The following is an 18,429-nucleotide window of genomic DNA, read 5'->3' as shown; positions in this document are numbered from 1 at the left end:
GAACTCGGAGCAGCTCAATGAGCCCAAGGTGCCCACTGGGGGATGAGAGAATGTGCGGGAGACCCGAGGTCCGCCAGCCAGCGGCCGACCGCAGGCACATCAGTGAGCCTCAGCTGAGATCAGCTGAGCCAGCCCCGGCAGGAGAACTTCCCAGCAGCATTCAGAACAAATCACCATCCAGCAGAATGTGGGCTAAATTTGTTCTGCAGAAAAGCAAACTGAGCCCTTCCGATTGACCGATGAGGTGGCCGAGGCACAGAGATGTTTAGCAACTGGTCAGGGACACACAGTCTTGAAGCAGGGAACTAGGATCGGAACACAGGCCTGTCAGACCCCCCAAAAACCATGTGACCACTGTGCTCTACTGCTCAGGAATCCATCTGGGGGCGCACAGACATAACTTGGTCTGTAGCACATGTCACATATTTAACACTCTGCTGGAACTAGGCATGTTACACAAATGGTTGAGCTGGTCAGGACGGAGCGGTGAGGAAGTGGAGAGTGTGCATCATGTCTACAGCATGTAGAAAATGTGCAGGGTCTTGACTCACGAAACAAAGAATTCCTGAAGGCGGAATTCAAATTTCAGGACTCCAGTTTATATCCCATGACTCCAGACTCACATGGCAGGATTAAGGGATGGGGAGGCCCAGCCTGGGTCAGGACACAAGCATGAAAAAGACTCATAGACTTGACTTTTTTCTTCTTTTTTTTGAGGAAGATTAACCCTGAGCTAACATGCACTGCCAATCCTCCTTGTGTGCTGAGGAAGATTTGCCCTGAGCTAACATCTGTGCTGATCTTCCTCTATTTTATACGTGGGATGCCTGCCAAAGCGTGGCTTGAGAAGTGGTACATAGGTCCACGCCTGGGAGCTGAGTGGGCCAGTTCACCGGAACCACAGACCGCTGAAGCAGAGTGTGCACACTTAACTGCTACGCCACCGGGCCAGCCCCCATGGACTCAATTTTAAAAATGAATCTTCAGAGCTGGGGTACGACAGGTTCCACGGCATCAATCAAGCCTCTATATCAGGTTCCTGGAAACTCAGGGGCTCTCAGATCCACATTGGGGCCAGATGAGGAGACAGGGCTAGAATCAAAGTCATGACTAAGATCCAGAAAGATTTTCTGTCTGTTCAAATAGAACCCACAAATGTGGACACGTACAGACATTGCTACATTCATGCATTCATTCCAGCAAGCAGCATAAAGCGAGTGTCAACTAGGTACTCGGCGCCAAGGTGACAAATGCCTAAAGACTGAATACAGCAAATGATAGTAAATTCCATGAAAGAAATACTCAGGGTGATATGGGAAGAGAAAACCTGAGGGCCAGGTGTGTATTCAGAAGTGCTACTTCATAGAAGGTGGTCTGGCAAGGTCTTTCAGAGCAGCTGATGGTTGAGCTGAGATTTGAACGGCAATGAGGTGCCAGGCATAGCTGCTCTGCAGGAAGAGGTAGGATAAAGGCCTGATAGAGGCTAGGACATTAGTAGAACAGACAAGTGTCTGAAGTGGTTAACGACAGAAAGAAACCGAGAGAAAAGATGAAATGAGACAGCTATGAGGAACAAAGATTGGGAATGTGGAGGTCCTCACACACAGGAGAGACAAGACTGAAATTCTTTTGCTAAACGTTGTTTTCTTTCCTCCTCTTCTTCTTCTCCCCAGTGCCTCCCAGTACATAGCTGTCTATTCTAGTTGCAGATCGTTCTAGTTGCACTATGTGAGACACGGCCTCAGCGTGGCCTGATGAATGGTGCCAGGTCCGCACCCAGGATCCAAACGGGTGAAACCCTGGGCCACTAAAGCAAACCACATAAACTCAGCCACTTGGCCACGGGCCCGGCCCCCTAGACTGAAACTCTAGCCCAACGCTCAGCAGCCCTGCTATCTCTTCCCTCCAGGGCAAGGGCACCTGCTGAAACGACAAGTGTTAAGCAACCCCAAAAGGACTACTAAGGACAGAGGCATCTCATGAGGAAACAGTGCACAGCTACTGAGCCTCTCCCCACTCTTCTCAGGACAAGAGCATGTTCATCAATCTTTTAGAAGCATTATCTATTGTTTCAACGTGGGAACCCCCGCATGAGCACTTGGGTGGCCTCAGCCCTCGTGTGAACCTCCCAGTCATGAACCCGTTTGTCTGAGGATGAAATGACCCAGCTCCAAAGGTCCTCGCCATTGTCCTGCAGCCGTGATGCAGCATGTCTTCCCTTTCCACTGGCCCTGAGATGTTTCTGGCTCTGAGATCCCACACAGCCCAATCGCCGCCTCCATCCCAGGACGGCTGCTTGCCCTAAGTGTTGCCTTCAAAAGGCTCAGTCTCTCTCCCTGCCAGGTCCATTGACACCAAGAATGTGGGCCCTATTAATACCTAAGGAAAATGGCCGCTTTTCATCGAACAGTTACTAGTGCTAAGTGCTGTGAGGTCTGAACTCTCACCTCACTGGACAGATGAAGAAAAGGAGCCAGAGGGGTTGGGAGACTTACCCAGAGGCATGCAGAAAGTGAGTGGCAGAGCTGCAATTTAAGCAACTTGATGTTGCCTTGCTTCACCTGGTCCTGTGCCCAGAGTCCTGCCTCCGCTCGCTGCCGCATGCTTTGTTGTTAGGGTGTGCGTTGCCGTATCATGAACGTCCTTTCAGAGTTGAGCACCGACATCAACATTTGGAGGTGCTACGTCCTCTGTGTTCAGGGACCTTGGCTGTCCTATTCACTTACAACCCTCCCCCAGCACCAAGGCTGTTCCAAGCTGCCCATGAGTCTTCCTGCTGTCTCTGTCCCCTCCCTCAGGGAGGCGTTTCAGCGCCCCTGCCTGGAGTCCCCACCTCCCCATGCCTGTGTCCCTCCAGCTCCAGGCCTGAGAAAACTGCAACAGCCGGCGGAGATGATACTGTCCTCACTCACCATCCTGACACTGTGGGCCTTAAGCTGGAAAAAGAGGGGCTGTCACGGAAGCTGAGACATGAGACCTGTGGGGGCACTCAGCTGGGCTCCTTCATCCTGGACAGCGACAGCCTCTACGTCGATGGGGAGCATCTATTTAGTAACCCCATACTGAAGCTAAGGATGGGCCCCAGGAGGATGTGCACTCTCCAGTGTTCCTCAGGAGCCATCCTGTGTGTCTAGTCTTCCAGCTGAGCAACGTCCCTCAAGGCTCAGGGACCCCAAGGCCCTGCACTTTGTGAATCCTTCTCTTCCCTTTGCAGCTCTGCACTCTGGGGCTGTGATTCGTCCCCTTGCCTGAGGCACAGAAGCCTTTCTCCAGTCAGATGAAAGAGAGTATCCCTCTGAAGCCAATGGGCATTCAAGAGTCTGGCTATTCCTCTCTCTCCCTGCCAGCACCTCTAAATACCTCTGGAACCTGAAGAGCACAATTTGCAAACCCATGTTCGAGCAAGGTTAGTGCATTGATCTCACACATAAATTGCAAACTCATGAAAACAGGGACTGGATCTTTGATTTGTCAGCCTTTTAGGAATAAGAGATAGTTGCTCCTAAATCATAATGTGGAAGCGTGTAGACTGGAAGTGTCAGTTGTGGGTGGGGCTGGTGGTCCTCGGGCTGTATTTTGGACATTCGTGCCCCTCTTGCATGCCAATTCTGTCTCCTTTTCTCACAGCAGGTTACACATCGGACCTCAGCCCTCACTCCCCGCGGTGAGTCCTCAGGGCTCTGATGACCGTGTGCTGCAGGCCCCTTAGGGAGAGCGACTGATCTCCTCATCCCAGGGCACCCACGGGAGAAGAAGCCAGAGGACCCGCAATCAGTGGCTCAGGCTGGATAGGAAAGATGCACGCGGTGGCCTCCATGCCCCCCTCGGAGTCCCCGGTCTCACTCCAGACCATTTCTCCTCAGCTGCTGTGACCTCCATGCTCCTCCCACAGAACCCACTGGTGCCACCGACCCCCCCAGCGCCACAGGTAGGTGACTTCTCTCTCCAGCTCCCTCTAGGAAGTCAAGCTATTTGGCCTCAAAGTTAGGACCTGGCAGTCGCAGAGAGGAGCCGCCGTGAGGGACCCTGGAGCTGCCATGGACAGCCTCTGCTCTCCTCCAGAGCAGGGCATGGCACCTCCTCGTCGGTCCAGTGTGTTGACCTGGAACAATTTACTTTCCCTGTCTGTGCCTCAGTTTCCTCACCTGCCAAGCACGAAGAATAACACTGCCTAAGGTTGTCGTGGAGGGTCAGTGAACACGGACGTAAGAACACCTGGCGCAGGAACCACGGGGGATTTAGTGGACAAATATTGAGTGGGCGCGTGCTCTGTGCTGGGCAGAGGGCAGACGACGTTAGTGAGGTGCGTCCGTCCCTCACCAAGGTCACTGTGTATCGAGAGAGACTGGAAATGAACGTGCAATTACAATCGCAAAGAATTGTCACCGAGAACCGTGTTGTTTGCCACTTACTACATGCCAGGCTGTGTCCTGTTGTGTCTTTCACTGTTAACTTTTCCCTTTGAATAAATATGAAAGCACATGAAGTTGCAACAAAAATAGTACAGAGTGCCTTGGACCCTTCCACCAGCTTCTGCCGGGGGTTAACATCTTGCGGGACTCTAGTACAGCGTCACGACCAGGACATGAATTGACAGTGTTAAACCCACAGACCGCAGACTTCTGAGGTCGCTAGTTTGACATGAGCTCACTGGGGTGTGTGTGTGTGTGCGTGTGTGTGTGCCCGCGCGGTTCTATGCCATTTTATGACACAGGCAGATTTGCGCCACCACCACCGCAATCCACACACAGAACTGTCCCATCCCCACAGGCCCTCCCTCGTGCTGCTCTTTCATAGTCACATCTGCCCGGCCAGCCCCTGGCCTTCACTCGTCTGTTCTCCATCTTTATAATGCTGTTGTTTTGAGAAGGTCGTATCAACAGAATCAGAAAACGTGTGACCTGTGGGGCGCGGCTCTCAGCATAATGCCTCTGCCATGTGCTACCTCCTCTGAGAAAGTCTTGTGACCTTCATAATTTCCCTACCAGGATGATTCTCCCCATTTTATGGTTGAAGAAATGGAGGCTCAGTCATGTTGAGTGACATGCCCAGGGTCACATGGCTGGGGAAGGAAAACAGGGGATCTGACCCCAAACATGACTCACGGATGAGGCCACAACCACGGTACCCGAGCTCTGCACTGCGGCGTCTTTCTGGGAGTAGCGGGTGGGGTTGGGGAGGGGTAGAGACGTTGAGAAGTGACTTCCTTGAAGGACTGACATTTGCTTCCCATTAAGAAAAAGGTCTCTTCCACGTTGGATGGGACTGAATGCAGTTGTTTCCTTTCTTATCCCCCAATCGGTGAAATTGCTCCAATCCTGTTACTTTGAACTTGTAAACTAGCATCAATCAGGACCACTCCAGAGCCTCACCAGGGTCCAAGATCTCAGACCCTGGACACCTACCTGGCCCATATGCTGACTTGAGGGCCCCAGAACCTGCATCTTGACCCCCCGCTGCATTTTTAAGTGCCTTTTGATTGTGGCAAAGTATGCATAACCTAGACTTGGCCATTTGAACCATTTTTCCGTGGACAATTCAGTGGCATCAAATGCATTCACAATACTGTGCAACCATCACCGTGTTCATTTCCAAGACTTCTTTTCATCATCTCAAACAGAAACTCTGTCCCCATTAAACACTGCCTCCCCATGACCCTCAGCTCCAGCCCCCGTGAACTTCTATTCTTCCTTCCATCTCGATGAATTTGCCTGTGCTCGGCACGTCATGTAAGGGGAACCGTATCATAGGTGTCTTTCTGGGTTGCGTTTATTTCACTGAGCGTAAGGTTTGCCAGGTTCATCCATGTTGTACCATGTGTCAGAAGTTCATTTCTTTTTAGGGCTGAATCTTCTTCCTGGGAACTATTGCACAGAAACACCCAAATTACTTCTACCAATTTCCCCTGGCCCTGAAAATTAACACAGAGAACCTTTCAACACATTTCTTTTCCAGACTGGGAGGGCTCTGAGGAAAGGCCACTGTTACTGGAATAAGCAAGGGCAGGCTGGGAGTGGGGTCTCAGGGAAAGACGCCCTCAGGAGGTACCAGGGAATCCCCAAATGGATGGGAGGGTCTCAGCAGTAACTGAATTCAGGATGTGGTGGAGTCTCAGACTGGGTGCTAGTTCTCTGGCTGTGGGGTGAGGGGCTGGTGCTGCATGACAGGGAGAGAGGACGGCTCACCGTGTTCCTGGGACACCAGCCCCACGGGAGAGAGGGAAGGCTAGTGTGCCTTCCCGATGGACTGGTGGTGGGAAAAACTCAGCCTGGAGGAGACAGCCGTGTGCCCGGGGTAACCAGAAGGAATTACGTCTCCTTCAGCCAAAGCAGACAGCCCCTCGTCCTGGGCTCGCTTTATCCAAATGGGAGCAAGAAGGAGGAAACAATTGAAGACGCTTCCAGATGTGAGATGTGTGGTGGCAGAGACTGTGCCTGGGAGATTCTGAAAGGCCTCACTGAAGTGACCTAGGCTGTGACCAGAAGGACAAGACTGAGCCACGCCTGCGTAGGTCCGGGAACAGGGAGTCAGGGGGAAAGGCGCTGTTGGTGCAGAGACTCTGGGGCAGAAGTGAGCGTGAGCAGAGGAGGTCAGAAAGCTGCCCAGGCGGCTGGAGGGAGCCTGAGAAGCAACAGGAGCTGCGGCAGGGGCGGCGGTTAATGGGGCCAGATCAGGGAACCCGGGAGTCTGCGTGCATTTGGGTTTCTCTCTCACAACACTGCTCCCAAAAGTTGCACCTCTGAAGTACGAATATTGAACTTCTCCCGGTTTCCGTGCATTTTCTAGGTTTCTAGGCATTGGGCACGGCTTAGCTGGGAGCCTCTGCCTCCAGGTCTCCGTGAAGCAGGACCTTCAGTCTCAACTGAGGCTAGACTAGGGGAGGATTTGCTCCCAAGTCACTCACACGGGTGGTGTCAGGAGTCATTGGGACTGAGAGTCTGAGTTTCCGTGTGACTGTTGGCTGGGCGCTCCCTCAGATCTCGCCTCCCTTGGCCTCTACATAGGGCAACTGAAATCATCGCCACTTGCTATCTCATTTCCAGAAATGTGACAGAGAGAGAGCGCAAGAGATGGAAACAGAGGGGGAGATAAAGGGAGGGAACTCAGGAAAGCAAGCAAGAGGGAAGTGACAGAGTTTTGGTAATTAAAACTTGGATGTGACATTCCATCAGCTGGGCTGTATTCTATTGCTCAGAAACCAGTTACTCGGGATGTAGTGGTTCCACAAGGATGTGCACAGCAGGAGGGAGGGAGCGCTGGGAGCCTTGGTGGAGGCTGCCCACCACATAGGCCGACAATGAGGCGCTTGGGTCTGGTTCTAAGGCCAACAGGAGACTGGGAAAGGTTGAATGCTAGTGAATGACAATATCTGAATTTCCTCGAACTTCCAACCCTTGAAGGTGCAGACCTGACAATGAGCCCCCAAGGGGCAGTGACTTTTCCCAAATCACACGGCTGGCATCCAGGCCTGTTTGGAGAGGTATTCCCGACTGCATCCACCCCTTCTTGTAATTCTTCCACCTCTAAGTTCGGGGACCAGACCCAGGTGGCACCACCTCCCAGATATGGGAGGCGTTATCACATGTCCACCCGAAGACGTCCCTGGGAATGTGTTTCTAGCGCCATCCCATCGTGCAGGTTGGGAGACTGGGGAGGCCCTGAGAGGCACAGTGGCTTTTCCAGGACACAGAACTGCTAGGAAAAAGGCGATCCGAACTGGGCGCTCTCTCTTCAAAGCTGGGGCGCTGGTTCCCATCCCAAGGAGCTGTGGGGAGGGCTGTGATGGAACTTTCTGTACAGCTCGGGAGATGACACGGGCAAGGAGGGTGAGCGGTCAACAGCCCCGAGGGGGCTTTGGGTGGGTCTGATGGAGGGAAGGGCCCCCCATCCTGGAACCTTGGAGACATGACCTCACTTCCTTGGCGACCGACCCCAACAGAGCTTAGAACTCTGGTCACCAGGCAGCCATTTTGTACACATAGCCCATTTGACCAGAGACACTCGACACAGGAGGATGTGTTCATGTATCCCCTCTTTGCGAGGCTCTGGCGCACAGAAAGCCAACAATGACAGTCTTTTCCATCGCTGTCGACATTGGCTGAGACCGCACCTCCAAGACCTCAGGCCATTCGGAAGAAGGAACCCTCAGGTAACACAAGGCAGCCCAGGGCGGGCCACTCCGGGTCAGGCCACAAGTGTGATCCCACCCTCCCACGCGGGCAGCCCCACACCCCTTGACCCTTATTGTGTGTGTGTGTTGGCGGGCATGGAGTGACGGAAGGCAGGGATGAGCGTGGAGCTACCCTGGACGGGAGCAGACGGTTAGGGCTTGGAAGCCTGGCGGTATGTCGTGTTCATATCCCAGGTGGTGGCTGGCAGGATGGAAGGTGAGTGCTGGGAGTCAAGCTGCCCTACCCGTAGGTGAATCCCAAGCCCGTGAGGTGTCATCTCATTCGCTCCCTGTCTGGAGGTCTATGCGGATGCCCCTCTGTCTGTGCTCGGTGTGCGGGAGAGTTTTCCCCCTGTGGGCAAGTGCAGGCAGGCCCCTGCTACCTGCCGCCGCGGCCACCGGACGCTGTCTTTGCAGAGCTCCACCCAGGAGATGGTCCAGGAGCTGGCGCATGGGTCCTACGGCTCCATCTCCCTGGACAGGGGGCAAGTGCAGCAGACCACCGACCTTGCCCGGGGCTGGACTGAGGGGAGAGTGAGTGACACCCGGGGCCCTGAGATCACCGGGGTGTGTCCACAATCCAGAGTCAAATCTGGAGCCCTCCCCTGGACCCGCCCAGGGCTTTCCCACTGGAGTGTCCCAAGGGCCCAGTCCCAAAGGAATCTGGACTTCCACGCCTCCTCACCAGCTACCTAGGAGGGTGGGAAGTCGCTCTTTCCTAACCCTAGGCGGAGTAGACAAAACACTGATGTTTGCGCTTCACACTCGGCCAGGGGCATCTTTGAAATTTGCCATTTTCTGAATCTGAAACCTCTGTAACGAGGGTCTCAAACCTCCCTTTCGTGTCAAAGAAAGAAAAACCAGCGTCCTTTCTTGTAGTCAGCCAGATCCTCACAGCGTCTCTGTCTCCCGACTGGGGAGGGCTGAGGTTCCCACCAGACATTTCCCTTCATGTCAGGAGCACATGAAGCCTCAGGTGGGGGAGCGGGGGAGTCCTGCAGCCCTGGCTTAGGGCGGTTCTCAGTTCCGACCCACAGGACCCTGAGCAGCCACTTGGCAGCCCGAAGCTTCCATCCTCTCATCTCTAGAATGGGGATGTTTGTGTTGGATTCGCTGGTCAGTGCTCTTAATGCACGCTTTGGTGCGGGGCGGTCTGTCCTTGCCAAGCCAGCCAAGTGTCCTGAGGAACTCATCGTATAATCCTTCCCCCGCGCAAACTCAGATTGGACTTTTCAAGCCTGGAAACCGGTTGGCTGTGGGCAATCCTGTCCCTCCTCTGCACACATCCCTGAGGGGCTCACAGTTCCTGGGGGACCTCCAGACCTTGACTTCCTGGAGGTTCACGCTGGTGCTGGTGACTCTGTGTCCTTCCTCATCTCACCCAGCGCGGAGAGTCACTCGGGCAGCGGAATGAGGCCTGCAGGATGCGGGCCCTCCAGGCAGGCCTGCTGGAGAGGCTGCCACCGTCCATAGGACCAGCCTTGGCGCCTCGAAACGTGGCCAACGTCACCACCATCATGTTCGACTGCGCGGCTGTCCTCACCTCCCACGGGGTCCTGGACCACCTACTTGCTACGTGAGTGCCCAGCCCCTCCTCAGCACAGTGGTGACTCTGCCCACTGCCAGCTGTGTGTCTTGGAAACGGCCCTCCATCTCTCTGAGCTTCGATTGCTCCTCTGCAAAGTGGAGTGGGACAGGATAAACTTCATCGGGTTCTGGTGGGCACGAATGGGATGAGCCACGGCAGGTGCTTCCCTGGGGCCTGGCTCTACAGAAGGGGCTGAGAGACGTGCCGTGGTTGTTCCTGGTTATTCTTTCCCTGTCCCCGATGAAGAGCAGTCTGCTCCCCCATCGCTGGGATGGGGCCTTTCTGAGTTTGCAAAGGCACACGGAAAGCACTCTGGCAGGGAGTGTGGGATTCCATCCAGCTGGTCGTGGGGATGGTCCTTGGAGTAGCCAAGGAGGGGTCTCCGGGGCCGCAGAGGGGCCCCAGGCCCACTCAGCTACCGGGGATGCTTCTGGTTGGAGTTCATTCGAGAACACTGTATATTAAGCACCTGTGACATGCAGGAGCTTTAGAGACACTTGGCACAACGCAGTGAATGAAGCAGACACAGCCCCTGGACCCCCGCAGCAGCCTGAGACTCACATAGTCACACACCATATCATCCACAGATCCTGTCCCCCGCCTGTCCCAGGGGATGCCCTCCTATGCTCCTTTACGACTGGAGGCCTCTTCCCACGTTCTCATGCATGATGGACCCCAGCGCCAACTAAAGACCTGAGTGTTCTTTGAGTGCCAGACGAGGGCCTCCCGTCTCCACAGAACAGGGCTGGGGGAGAACAAGAGGACAGAGGACTGTGGCTGGGGCGGGCCCGGCACAACTCTGATCTCACTCATCTTTTGATTCCTCTGGGAGGGCTGAGGTCTGATGGCTTCTACTGCAAGGGGATAGGAGTGAGAGAGAGCTGTGGGTGGGGTCCCAGAGCCCCTGGGAACCAGAGGGGAGGCTGGCTTGAGCTGTTCCCTAGCGACCCATCCCCACCACAGTCCCGTCTCCCTCCGCTTCCCCTTCTCCATATCCACCCCTTCTGACCACCACCAGCAGGCCCAGAAGAGAAGGGGTGTTAGCGAGCCGCTCACACATCGGCCTCAGTCCTCAGTCCACTTGCACAAGGGCGTGGAGGGCTGGGCTGGACTGTGTCCAGCCTCTTTGCGAGAAGAGTGGCAGTGGGAAGAAGAGACTCACACAAACCCCGTGTTCCACCTGCTGGATGAGCAGGCCTGCCACTGCCAGGATGGCCACACAGGAGTCAGCGCCGGGGTGGGATTCCCCCCTGGTGGAAAGGGGCAGGCACAGGGCCCAGACCCAAAGCAGGGTGCCTTGGGAGGACAGTGTGGAAGTGACGGCCAGGCCTCTGGCTCTGTGGCCCAACTGCTTCCGCCCAGTACCGCGTCTTCTATGGTGGGCACCTGGCTGGACCCAATGCAGGATTTCTGGGAGCCCACGCCCTTTCCCTCTTTCAGGATGCGGCTGGCCTCTCTGCGTGTCATCTGGCCTGGGTCGCACCTGGGAGGCCCTGCCTACCTTCCCCAGGTCCAGCTGCAACATCTGGGGCCCAGGAGGGCAGAGCTGGAAGGTGAGGGGACAGCAGTCTGGGAAGACTGTCTGCGGTGGGGTTCACAGGCGGGGGTTCCCTTCAAGACAGCGGAGTCTCTCCTGTCTTGTAAAGTCGGGTACGTAGGTGAAACTTTCTCTTTCTCCTGCTGCAGCACCAGTTCCAGAGCTCCTGCCGGCTCTAGAGCCAGAGCAAGGGCCAGCCCCGGGGCCAGAGGCAGCTCCAGCTGTAGTTCCACCGTCCGCGCCGGAGCTGGAGGCAGCCTCACCACCAGCAGCCTCACCTCCAGCAGCCTCACCTCCATCGGCCTCTCCAGGGCCGGAGCGAGCGCCATCAGCTTCAGCCCCAGTGCCAGCTTCCGAGCTGGAGCAAGATGCGCCATTGACTTTTGGACGATCTCTGCCTCCAGCTGCCGAAGTCACCGCAGAAGCGAGCGCCGAGCTGAGAGAGGAGAGGCCTAAGCTGCTGGACTTCCCTCCGAAGCTGGTGGCCGAGCAGCTGACCCGGATGGATGCGGTGAGCAGCGGGGCTCTTGGGCTAGGTGGGGCCCGCCTTGCTGGGCCATCAGCTGCCCCAGACCTCCTGTTCCCTCAGCCGCAATCCAACGATGTGGGTGCAAGTCACAGCTCCCCCACTTACCCACCGGGTGACCTGGGCCACCTTCTGGCCCCCAAGTCCTTGCTGTCCCCACATGGACAGTAGAGAGCACACCAAGGGCGGGCACCTGCTGGGCAGAGTGGCTGTGCAGATGGATGAGGTCGAACAGAGAGGAAGCGGGGCAGAGAACAGCCCTCTGGTGGGGGAGGGAAGCTCACTGGAGTGCTGCCAAGTCCTGGGTCACTCACCCATCGGCCCAGGAGGCCTCAACAGCCTCCGTACTTATTAGACACCTAGTGCGTCCTTACCTACATGGAAGACAGGCAAACAAAGCCCATGGTTGTTGCTGCCTCGGGGGAACATGCATCTGAAAGGGGAGTGGGACCAGGGGGTGATGAGAACGGGTGGAAGATGCCCCTTGAGATGGGCAGGTGTGAGCCGTGTTCTGGTGCTTGGGGGAAGCAAGACTGGGCTGCGAGCCAATGGGACTTCTCTTCCCCGCCCCTATTGGGTCCTCGGTCATCCTGCGCTGGGCGGCCTCAGCGGACACAGACAAAACCCAGAGACTCCCAGAAGCTTCAGGCCACCTCCTCAGGTTCCTGAGCTGCAGCTGACCAGTGCCTCCTGCCTGGGGCTGCGGGGGCCTGCAGACTCTGAGCTCGGGTGTGGCAGGGTCAGGTGACAGTCCCCATCCTCCCCAGGAGCTGTTCAAGAAGGTGGAGCCCCGCCACTGCCTGGGTTTTGTGTGGTCCCAGCGGCCCAATGGGAGCCAGGAGTACCTGGCTCCCACCGTTCGGGCGACTATCAACCAGTTTCTTCACGTGTCCGGCTGCGTCATCACGACGTGCCTTGGGGACGTCAGCATGACGGCCCAGGACAGGGCCAGAGTCGTCGAGCTGTGGATTCAGGTGGCCAAGGTCAGTAGTGGCAGGGCCCAGGGAGCCCCTCCCTGGAGTCAGGGGGACTGCCCCTTCTCCTCTCGCAGCTTTCAGCCTTGAAGTCGGTGGTCTGGGCCTCGGCAAAGTCCTAGGCCCCTTGCTGCCAAGGGCCTGCTGACCTTGAGTGCTGGTCCCAGTGGTGGGAAGCTCCCTTCCCGCCCTGGGTTGAGCTAAAATCTTCCTGCCCGCGAGCGTTACTCATCAGCTCCCAGGTGTGCCCTCCCTCGCTTCCCCGGGCATCTGCCTCATCCAGGACAGCAGAAGCCCATGAGGGGACACAAGCCAGAGGAAGCAGGGCTCCAGCCCGCCGTCGCAGCTCATTCCCTTCCCTTCCTCAGGAGTGCCGAGTCCTTGGCAATTATGCGTCCCTGCGTGCCATCGTGTCTGCTCTGCAGAGCCCCTCCATCAGCCGTCTGCAAAAGACATGGGGACGAGTTGCCAGGTGGGTAGGCCGTGCTCCATCCAAGCACCACCAGGGCGGACCAGACATCCCCCGTACGACTGCCATGGACCCCTCATTCAGCTAGGACCATCCGGGAGGCAGCGGACCCTAGGGATGGGGACTGGCCTCCTTTCTCGGGTCTCTGAGACTCTCTGAGACCCTAGGCAGTGGTTCTGCTTCAGGAGTCAGGTTCCCCCCTTGTCACATCCTGGAGTGAGCCACACTGGAGATTTCCAAGGGTGTACTTCGCAGCAACGGAGCCCTCATCGGCAACCAACACTGTTAGAAACAATGTGCTCAGTCGGAGTGGGAATGGAGGCCCCAGGTGACCGCAGGAGAGCCTCCACCCGAGTCCCACGGTGACCTCAGAGCTCCGAAGAACCCAGGGAAAACCCTCGTCCAGGCCCCAGGCCCTTGGAACCTTCCGGGTTCTCAACAAAAGGCATTTCGCCTTCAACCGCCCCGGGTTTTCTTTCCTCCTTTCCTCTCCCCTCAGGAAGAGCTCTCGAAAGTTGAAGAGGTTCATCAAAGACCAGTGGGTGAGCAGGAGGCAGCTGGTGAAGGTAAGACGGAGGCTGCACATCTGGAAGGAGGGGGAGCGAGAGGGGAGGGGACCCGGCAGGATGAGCTTTGGTTCTCCTGTCACGTGAAGTTGGTCAGGAAAAGATGGACAGGAAGAGGGATGTGCTAGCTCCATGGGCAGGTGGGGGCAGCTTGGGACAGGAGGCCAGGGGCATGGGATAGAATGGTGCGGGCTGGACTGTTCCAGGAGGCTGAGGACCTGGCAGAAGGTGCCGGTGTCTGGCTTCCATGCTGCTCCATCAGCTGCCCTGCATCTTCCTCCTGGCCACTGGCTGGAGCGAGTGGGCGGGCTTCCTTTCTTCCGAAGTCAGCCCAGTCTGTGCTCAGGAAGCCAGGGCCCCACTGCTCCTTCTGTCTTCACTGTGCCTCGCAAGAAGGGCACCCTGCCTGCCTGAGGGATGGGCACTGCCGGATCCCACGGGCCGGGGGCACTCAGGGGCTTCCCAGCCTTGGGACGGACACTGGACCTGGGACAGATCTGTGTCCCCTCGGTGACTCCCCACTCTGGCCCCTAAAGTGGGCGCTGCAGACAGTCCCAGTGGGATGCTCACCCAGGTCCTTGTTGGCGATGACATGTGCCCCGGAGGGCAAGGGCAAGTGCCCAGGGAACTGATGGCTTCTTCAGGGATCCTTCCTGCCCAGACGTCAGAAGTTTCCTCGTAAAACAGAAGGGAAATGCCACCCCGCAGTGCCCTGGTCGCCCCCTCCCCTGCTAGTCAGACGTGGCATTCGGGGTCCCCATCCTGAGCGGATGAAGAAAGAATTCTGTGCAGGGGAACTCCCTGAGGGGATCCTAGGGAGCTGAGGGCTTTAGCAAGGCCTTGGCCTCGGCCTGGGATCAGAGACTCCTGGGGGTTGGGGCTGGCAGAAGCCACTTGACCAGGCCTCCTGAGACACCTCATCTCCCTCCATCCATGGCTCGGCCCAGCTGGGGGCCCGAACACAGCCTGAGAGTCCCGAGGACAGCACTGTGGTCAGCGGCTGGGCAGAGGGTGGTGTGAAGGCAGAGGAGACAGGGCCTGTGGCTGGGAGGGGGAGCAGCCTCTCCTCTGGGGCCCCCTGAGCAAGTCCCTGCCCCTGTGTGGGCCTTGGTCTCCTCATCTGGGAGCCAGAGGGAGATGAGCCGTGGTGCAGGCCTCACAGTGGGTGACGAGGCTCAAGGGTGGGGAGGAATGTGGGGAGCTTGGACCTGGCTCCAAAGGCAGGCTTGAGCGGAGAGCAGTGATGACGGTCAGATGACGCTTGGGCCTCAGGAGACTGTGGGAGGCAGACAGAGTTCGTCAAACCTTCCAGATGAGGTAACAGGTTCAGGGAGGCCTGGGCGGGCCCAAGGTCACACAGGAGTGAGTGTTGGAGCTGGGATGGCTCTGGAATCAGAGCACCCTGGAGGTGGGAGCCGCAGGGGCACCAGGTGACTGGGGCCACATGTCCAGGGTCCCCGATCTGGGAGGGGTCTGGGAGGACACTTGGAGGGGAGCATCGGCTCACTGGCCCTGTCAACACCCTGGCAGGAGGCGACCTCTATGTTGACCAGCCTGGAGTCGGGCCCCATAGGTGCCCAGAAGGTAAGGGTGCCTGTGGAGGAGGGGCCCAGGAGTCGCAGGAGAGGGGACTCCCCTTCCTAGCCGGAGGTCTCTACCAGCAGAGAGGGAGCCTTTCTCCTCCAGCCCTGCTCCTGGTGCCACAGACCTGAAATGCCTGCATTGGAAGTGACCAGGAGGAGGCCTGGAACGGATGGGCGCACAACGGATTTGGGACAGGGAGGGGCGGGGACCACGTACCCTGGGTTTTGCCAGAGCCGGCTGCTGGGAGGTGCCTGCAGGAGTTTGGGGTTCCTGGAGGAGAGAAGAGGAGGAAACTGGGGGGAAGCCGCCTAGGTGGGTAGCTTGGGCTGGGCAGGAGGCTGGGGTGAGGAGTGGAGGAGAGGTCTTTGACGGCTCCTGAGAGCGGGATCTCATCACCGTCTCCACCCCGCTGGCACAGGGGCTCATCCCCTTCCTTGGCACATTCCTCAATTACCTGCTGCTGCTGGACACCAACATGGAGGATTACCTGGAGGTGAGTGAGCCTGGAGGTGGGGCTGGGGATCAGGATTCGGAGATTTGGGAGGAGAGACTTGCACTGAGGCCTGAGCTCACAACCCTTGGCAGAGTCCTCTGGTGAGGGCCTCACAGCCACCCCGGGAGCTGGGTGTCATGCCCATCTTAGTGATGAGTGAATATAGGATCCAGCTGAGCCGCCAGTCCAGGCTGCCTGACTGCGGAGCTGCTGGAGGGTGTGTCTGAGCTGGACTCAGCCTCTCCCTCAGGCCCCGCCCCTGCAGGGAGTGAAGCCAGGCCCCTCCAAGGCAGGAAGCACACGAGTGGCTGAGCATCCCTTCCTGCCTGAGGCCTCAGTCTGTCTGTCTGTCAGAGAGGGCTGTCTTAGAATGTCCCTGAGCCATAGCCCCGTGGCCTCCTTGCTCTGGAGCTCAGAGTCTTGCCCGGGACCCATTCCTGTTTCTGGTAGCGCCTGCTCCCTGGTCGACCCTGCTGGTAGTACAACCTGAGAAAGGGTGGAGACGGGGGCTAGCTATGGGCTAAGGGGGCTGTTGCTCATGGACTTTGGCTCTCTGCCTTCCAGGGAAATGAGATCAATTACGAGAAAAGGAGTGAGGTGAGCAGCTGTGGCCTCCCCGTGCGGAGGGTGGGGCTGTGGCAATCAGAGACTCCTCCGGGGAAGACCTTCTCTGGCCCGATGCCTTGGGCCTTGCTTTTCTTGGGAGAGTTCGGCACCCAGAGCTGGGAAAGCCGTCCCACTGGTGCGTGGGGGAAGGGGCTGGCACCAAGGACACCTTCCTGCAGGAGGAGCTATTTCAAGCCAAGTGTGAGAACGAGCAAGTCCTGCACGGAATTGGAGGGAAGGAGGGTTCCCATGTGGGCCAAGACCCCAGACCAGCTCCTTGACCCTCTTCTCACCTGTCTGAGTCCCCAGCACGGTCCCCCACCCAGGCCCCGTCTGCATCATGCCCTTTCTCCCAGGAATTCAAAGTCACCCAGCAGATCTTCCTGCTCCAGGAGGCAGTCCATCTTTACCACATTGAGGCTGAGGAGCGATTTGGGGCCTGGTTCGAGGCCATGGAGCCCCTCAGCGAGGATGAGAGGTGAGGCGGGGCAGGAGTTGGTGAGGGCAAGGCGGACTCTCTCTGATGGCCAGCTCCAGGGAGCCCGTGCCCGTGGCTTCCGGGTCAGTCCCGGGGCTTGTCGCATGGTCACCCGTGGGGCCCTGGGACTCCAACTGCTGGCCGTCTCTGGGAGGGTCACCTGAGGTGTGGCTCCCGGTAGCTGAAAAGTCCACTCTGTCCTTTAGCTACAGCCTGTCCTGCCACCTGGAGCCCCCACAGGAGAGGGCCGGCAAGATGCGCCGGTTTTTCCTGCCCAGGAAGAACCGCGCATCTCTCAGCTCAGGGCTCGGTGAGTGTCCAGACAGGCAGGGACTGAAGCCAGGGGCTCCGGAAAGCTTCGGGCTAAGCACGGGCCTAGGGAGATGGACAGCCGGCACGGGGATCCCAGCTCCACTGCTGCCCAGGCCTGTGAGGGACAATTCCCTTGACCTTTGTGGGACTCAGCTTCCTCTTCTGTGAAATGGGTGAAGCGAAATGCCAGCTCCCATGTCAGGGACAATGGGGTAGTGTTGACTGAACACTCAGGACAAGGTTTGGAGCAGAATGCAGTGGGGCTGAGGTGTTGGGCTGGGATACTGGTGTGACCCCCCAGTCATCAGTGTCTTCTCTTCAGTCACCAGACCCCCGACGCAGAACCCAGCAACAGTGGCAGATCCCGGTCCTTCCAACAGCTCGAGTGCAGCCTGCTCTTCAGCGGCGGGGACACAGCTGGGAAACACGCGGGGCCCCAGGCCGGCTCCTCCCATGCTGATGGGGAGAAGAACATTCTAAGCCTTTTCCTGGGACCCCTGGAGCCCAAGAGGGAGGGGACGACCCCACCCCACAGGCCTGGCATCTCCACCCCAGCGCCTGTTTACCACTTGGGAAGGGGCCGTATTTCTTTCGTGTTAATAGTTAGTGCTAGTTTTGAATTTGATGTTAAAATCCTGTTTCTGTTCCAGCCTGCGAGTCACGGTCTGGTTCTTTCCCCTCCTGTGCTCGTGTCAAGGAGACACAGACTCTCGCGTTCCTCCTGGAATGAAGAAATCTTGCAGGGTCTCGGCTTATTGTATGTGAGAGAAGGGAGAAGGGCCAGGCCCCTCCCTGGATACTGAAGGACACCTCCGCGCCCCCCCTTACTCAGAGGACGGGTTCATTTCAGTGTGGTTCACGTGGGCCAGGAGCAGAGACAGCACCCAGAACTCCTGGCATTTAGAGGGTGGAGGTACTTTCACAGGCAGAGCAACAACCACTGGAATGCGGGTGTCTTTCAAATGGCACAGGCCAGCACCACGACCTGCCCCAGGACAGTGGCTGCTTTTCCACCCCTTTGGAGGAGAGGCCATGTTTTCGGCTTCTCTTGTGGAGGTTCCTCTTCACCAGATGTTAGGAACTTGTCGTTTTCTAATCAGGCTCTGGACAGCAGCAGCTCTAAGTG

The 18,429-nt window shown here is 57.5% G+C and overlaps 1 protein-coding gene across 1 annotated transcript; it reads left to right on the top strand.

Annotated features, from left to right (window-relative positions):
• Positions 1 to 15,194: 15,194 nt before the first annotated feature.
• On the top strand, positions 15,195 to 17,951 carry LOC123284094 (ral guanine nucleotide dissociation stimulator-like). The gene is made up of 6 exons (XM_070480931.1): positions 15,195 to 15,414; positions 15,833 to 15,907; positions 16,472 to 16,504; positions 16,870 to 16,991; positions 17,198 to 17,301; positions 17,626 to 17,951. The coding sequence occupies exons 1-6, from the start codon at positions 15,373 to 15,375 to the stop codon at positions 17,781 to 17,783; spliced, it is 534 nt and encodes a 177-aa protein (XP_070337032.1). The 5' UTR covers positions 15,195 to 15,372; the 3' UTR covers positions 17,784 to 17,951.
• The last annotated feature ends 478 nt before the right edge of the window (positions 17,952 to 18,429 follow it).

This window comes from Equus asinus, chromosome 12, assembly GCF_041296235.1.
Source record: "Equus asinus isolate D_3611 breed Donkey chromosome 12, EquAss-T2T_v2, whole genome shotgun sequence".
NCBI lineage: Eukaryota > Metazoa > Chordata > Mammalia > Perissodactyla > Equidae > Equus > Equus asinus.
This window is presented reverse-complemented; position numbering and strand designations above follow the sequence as displayed.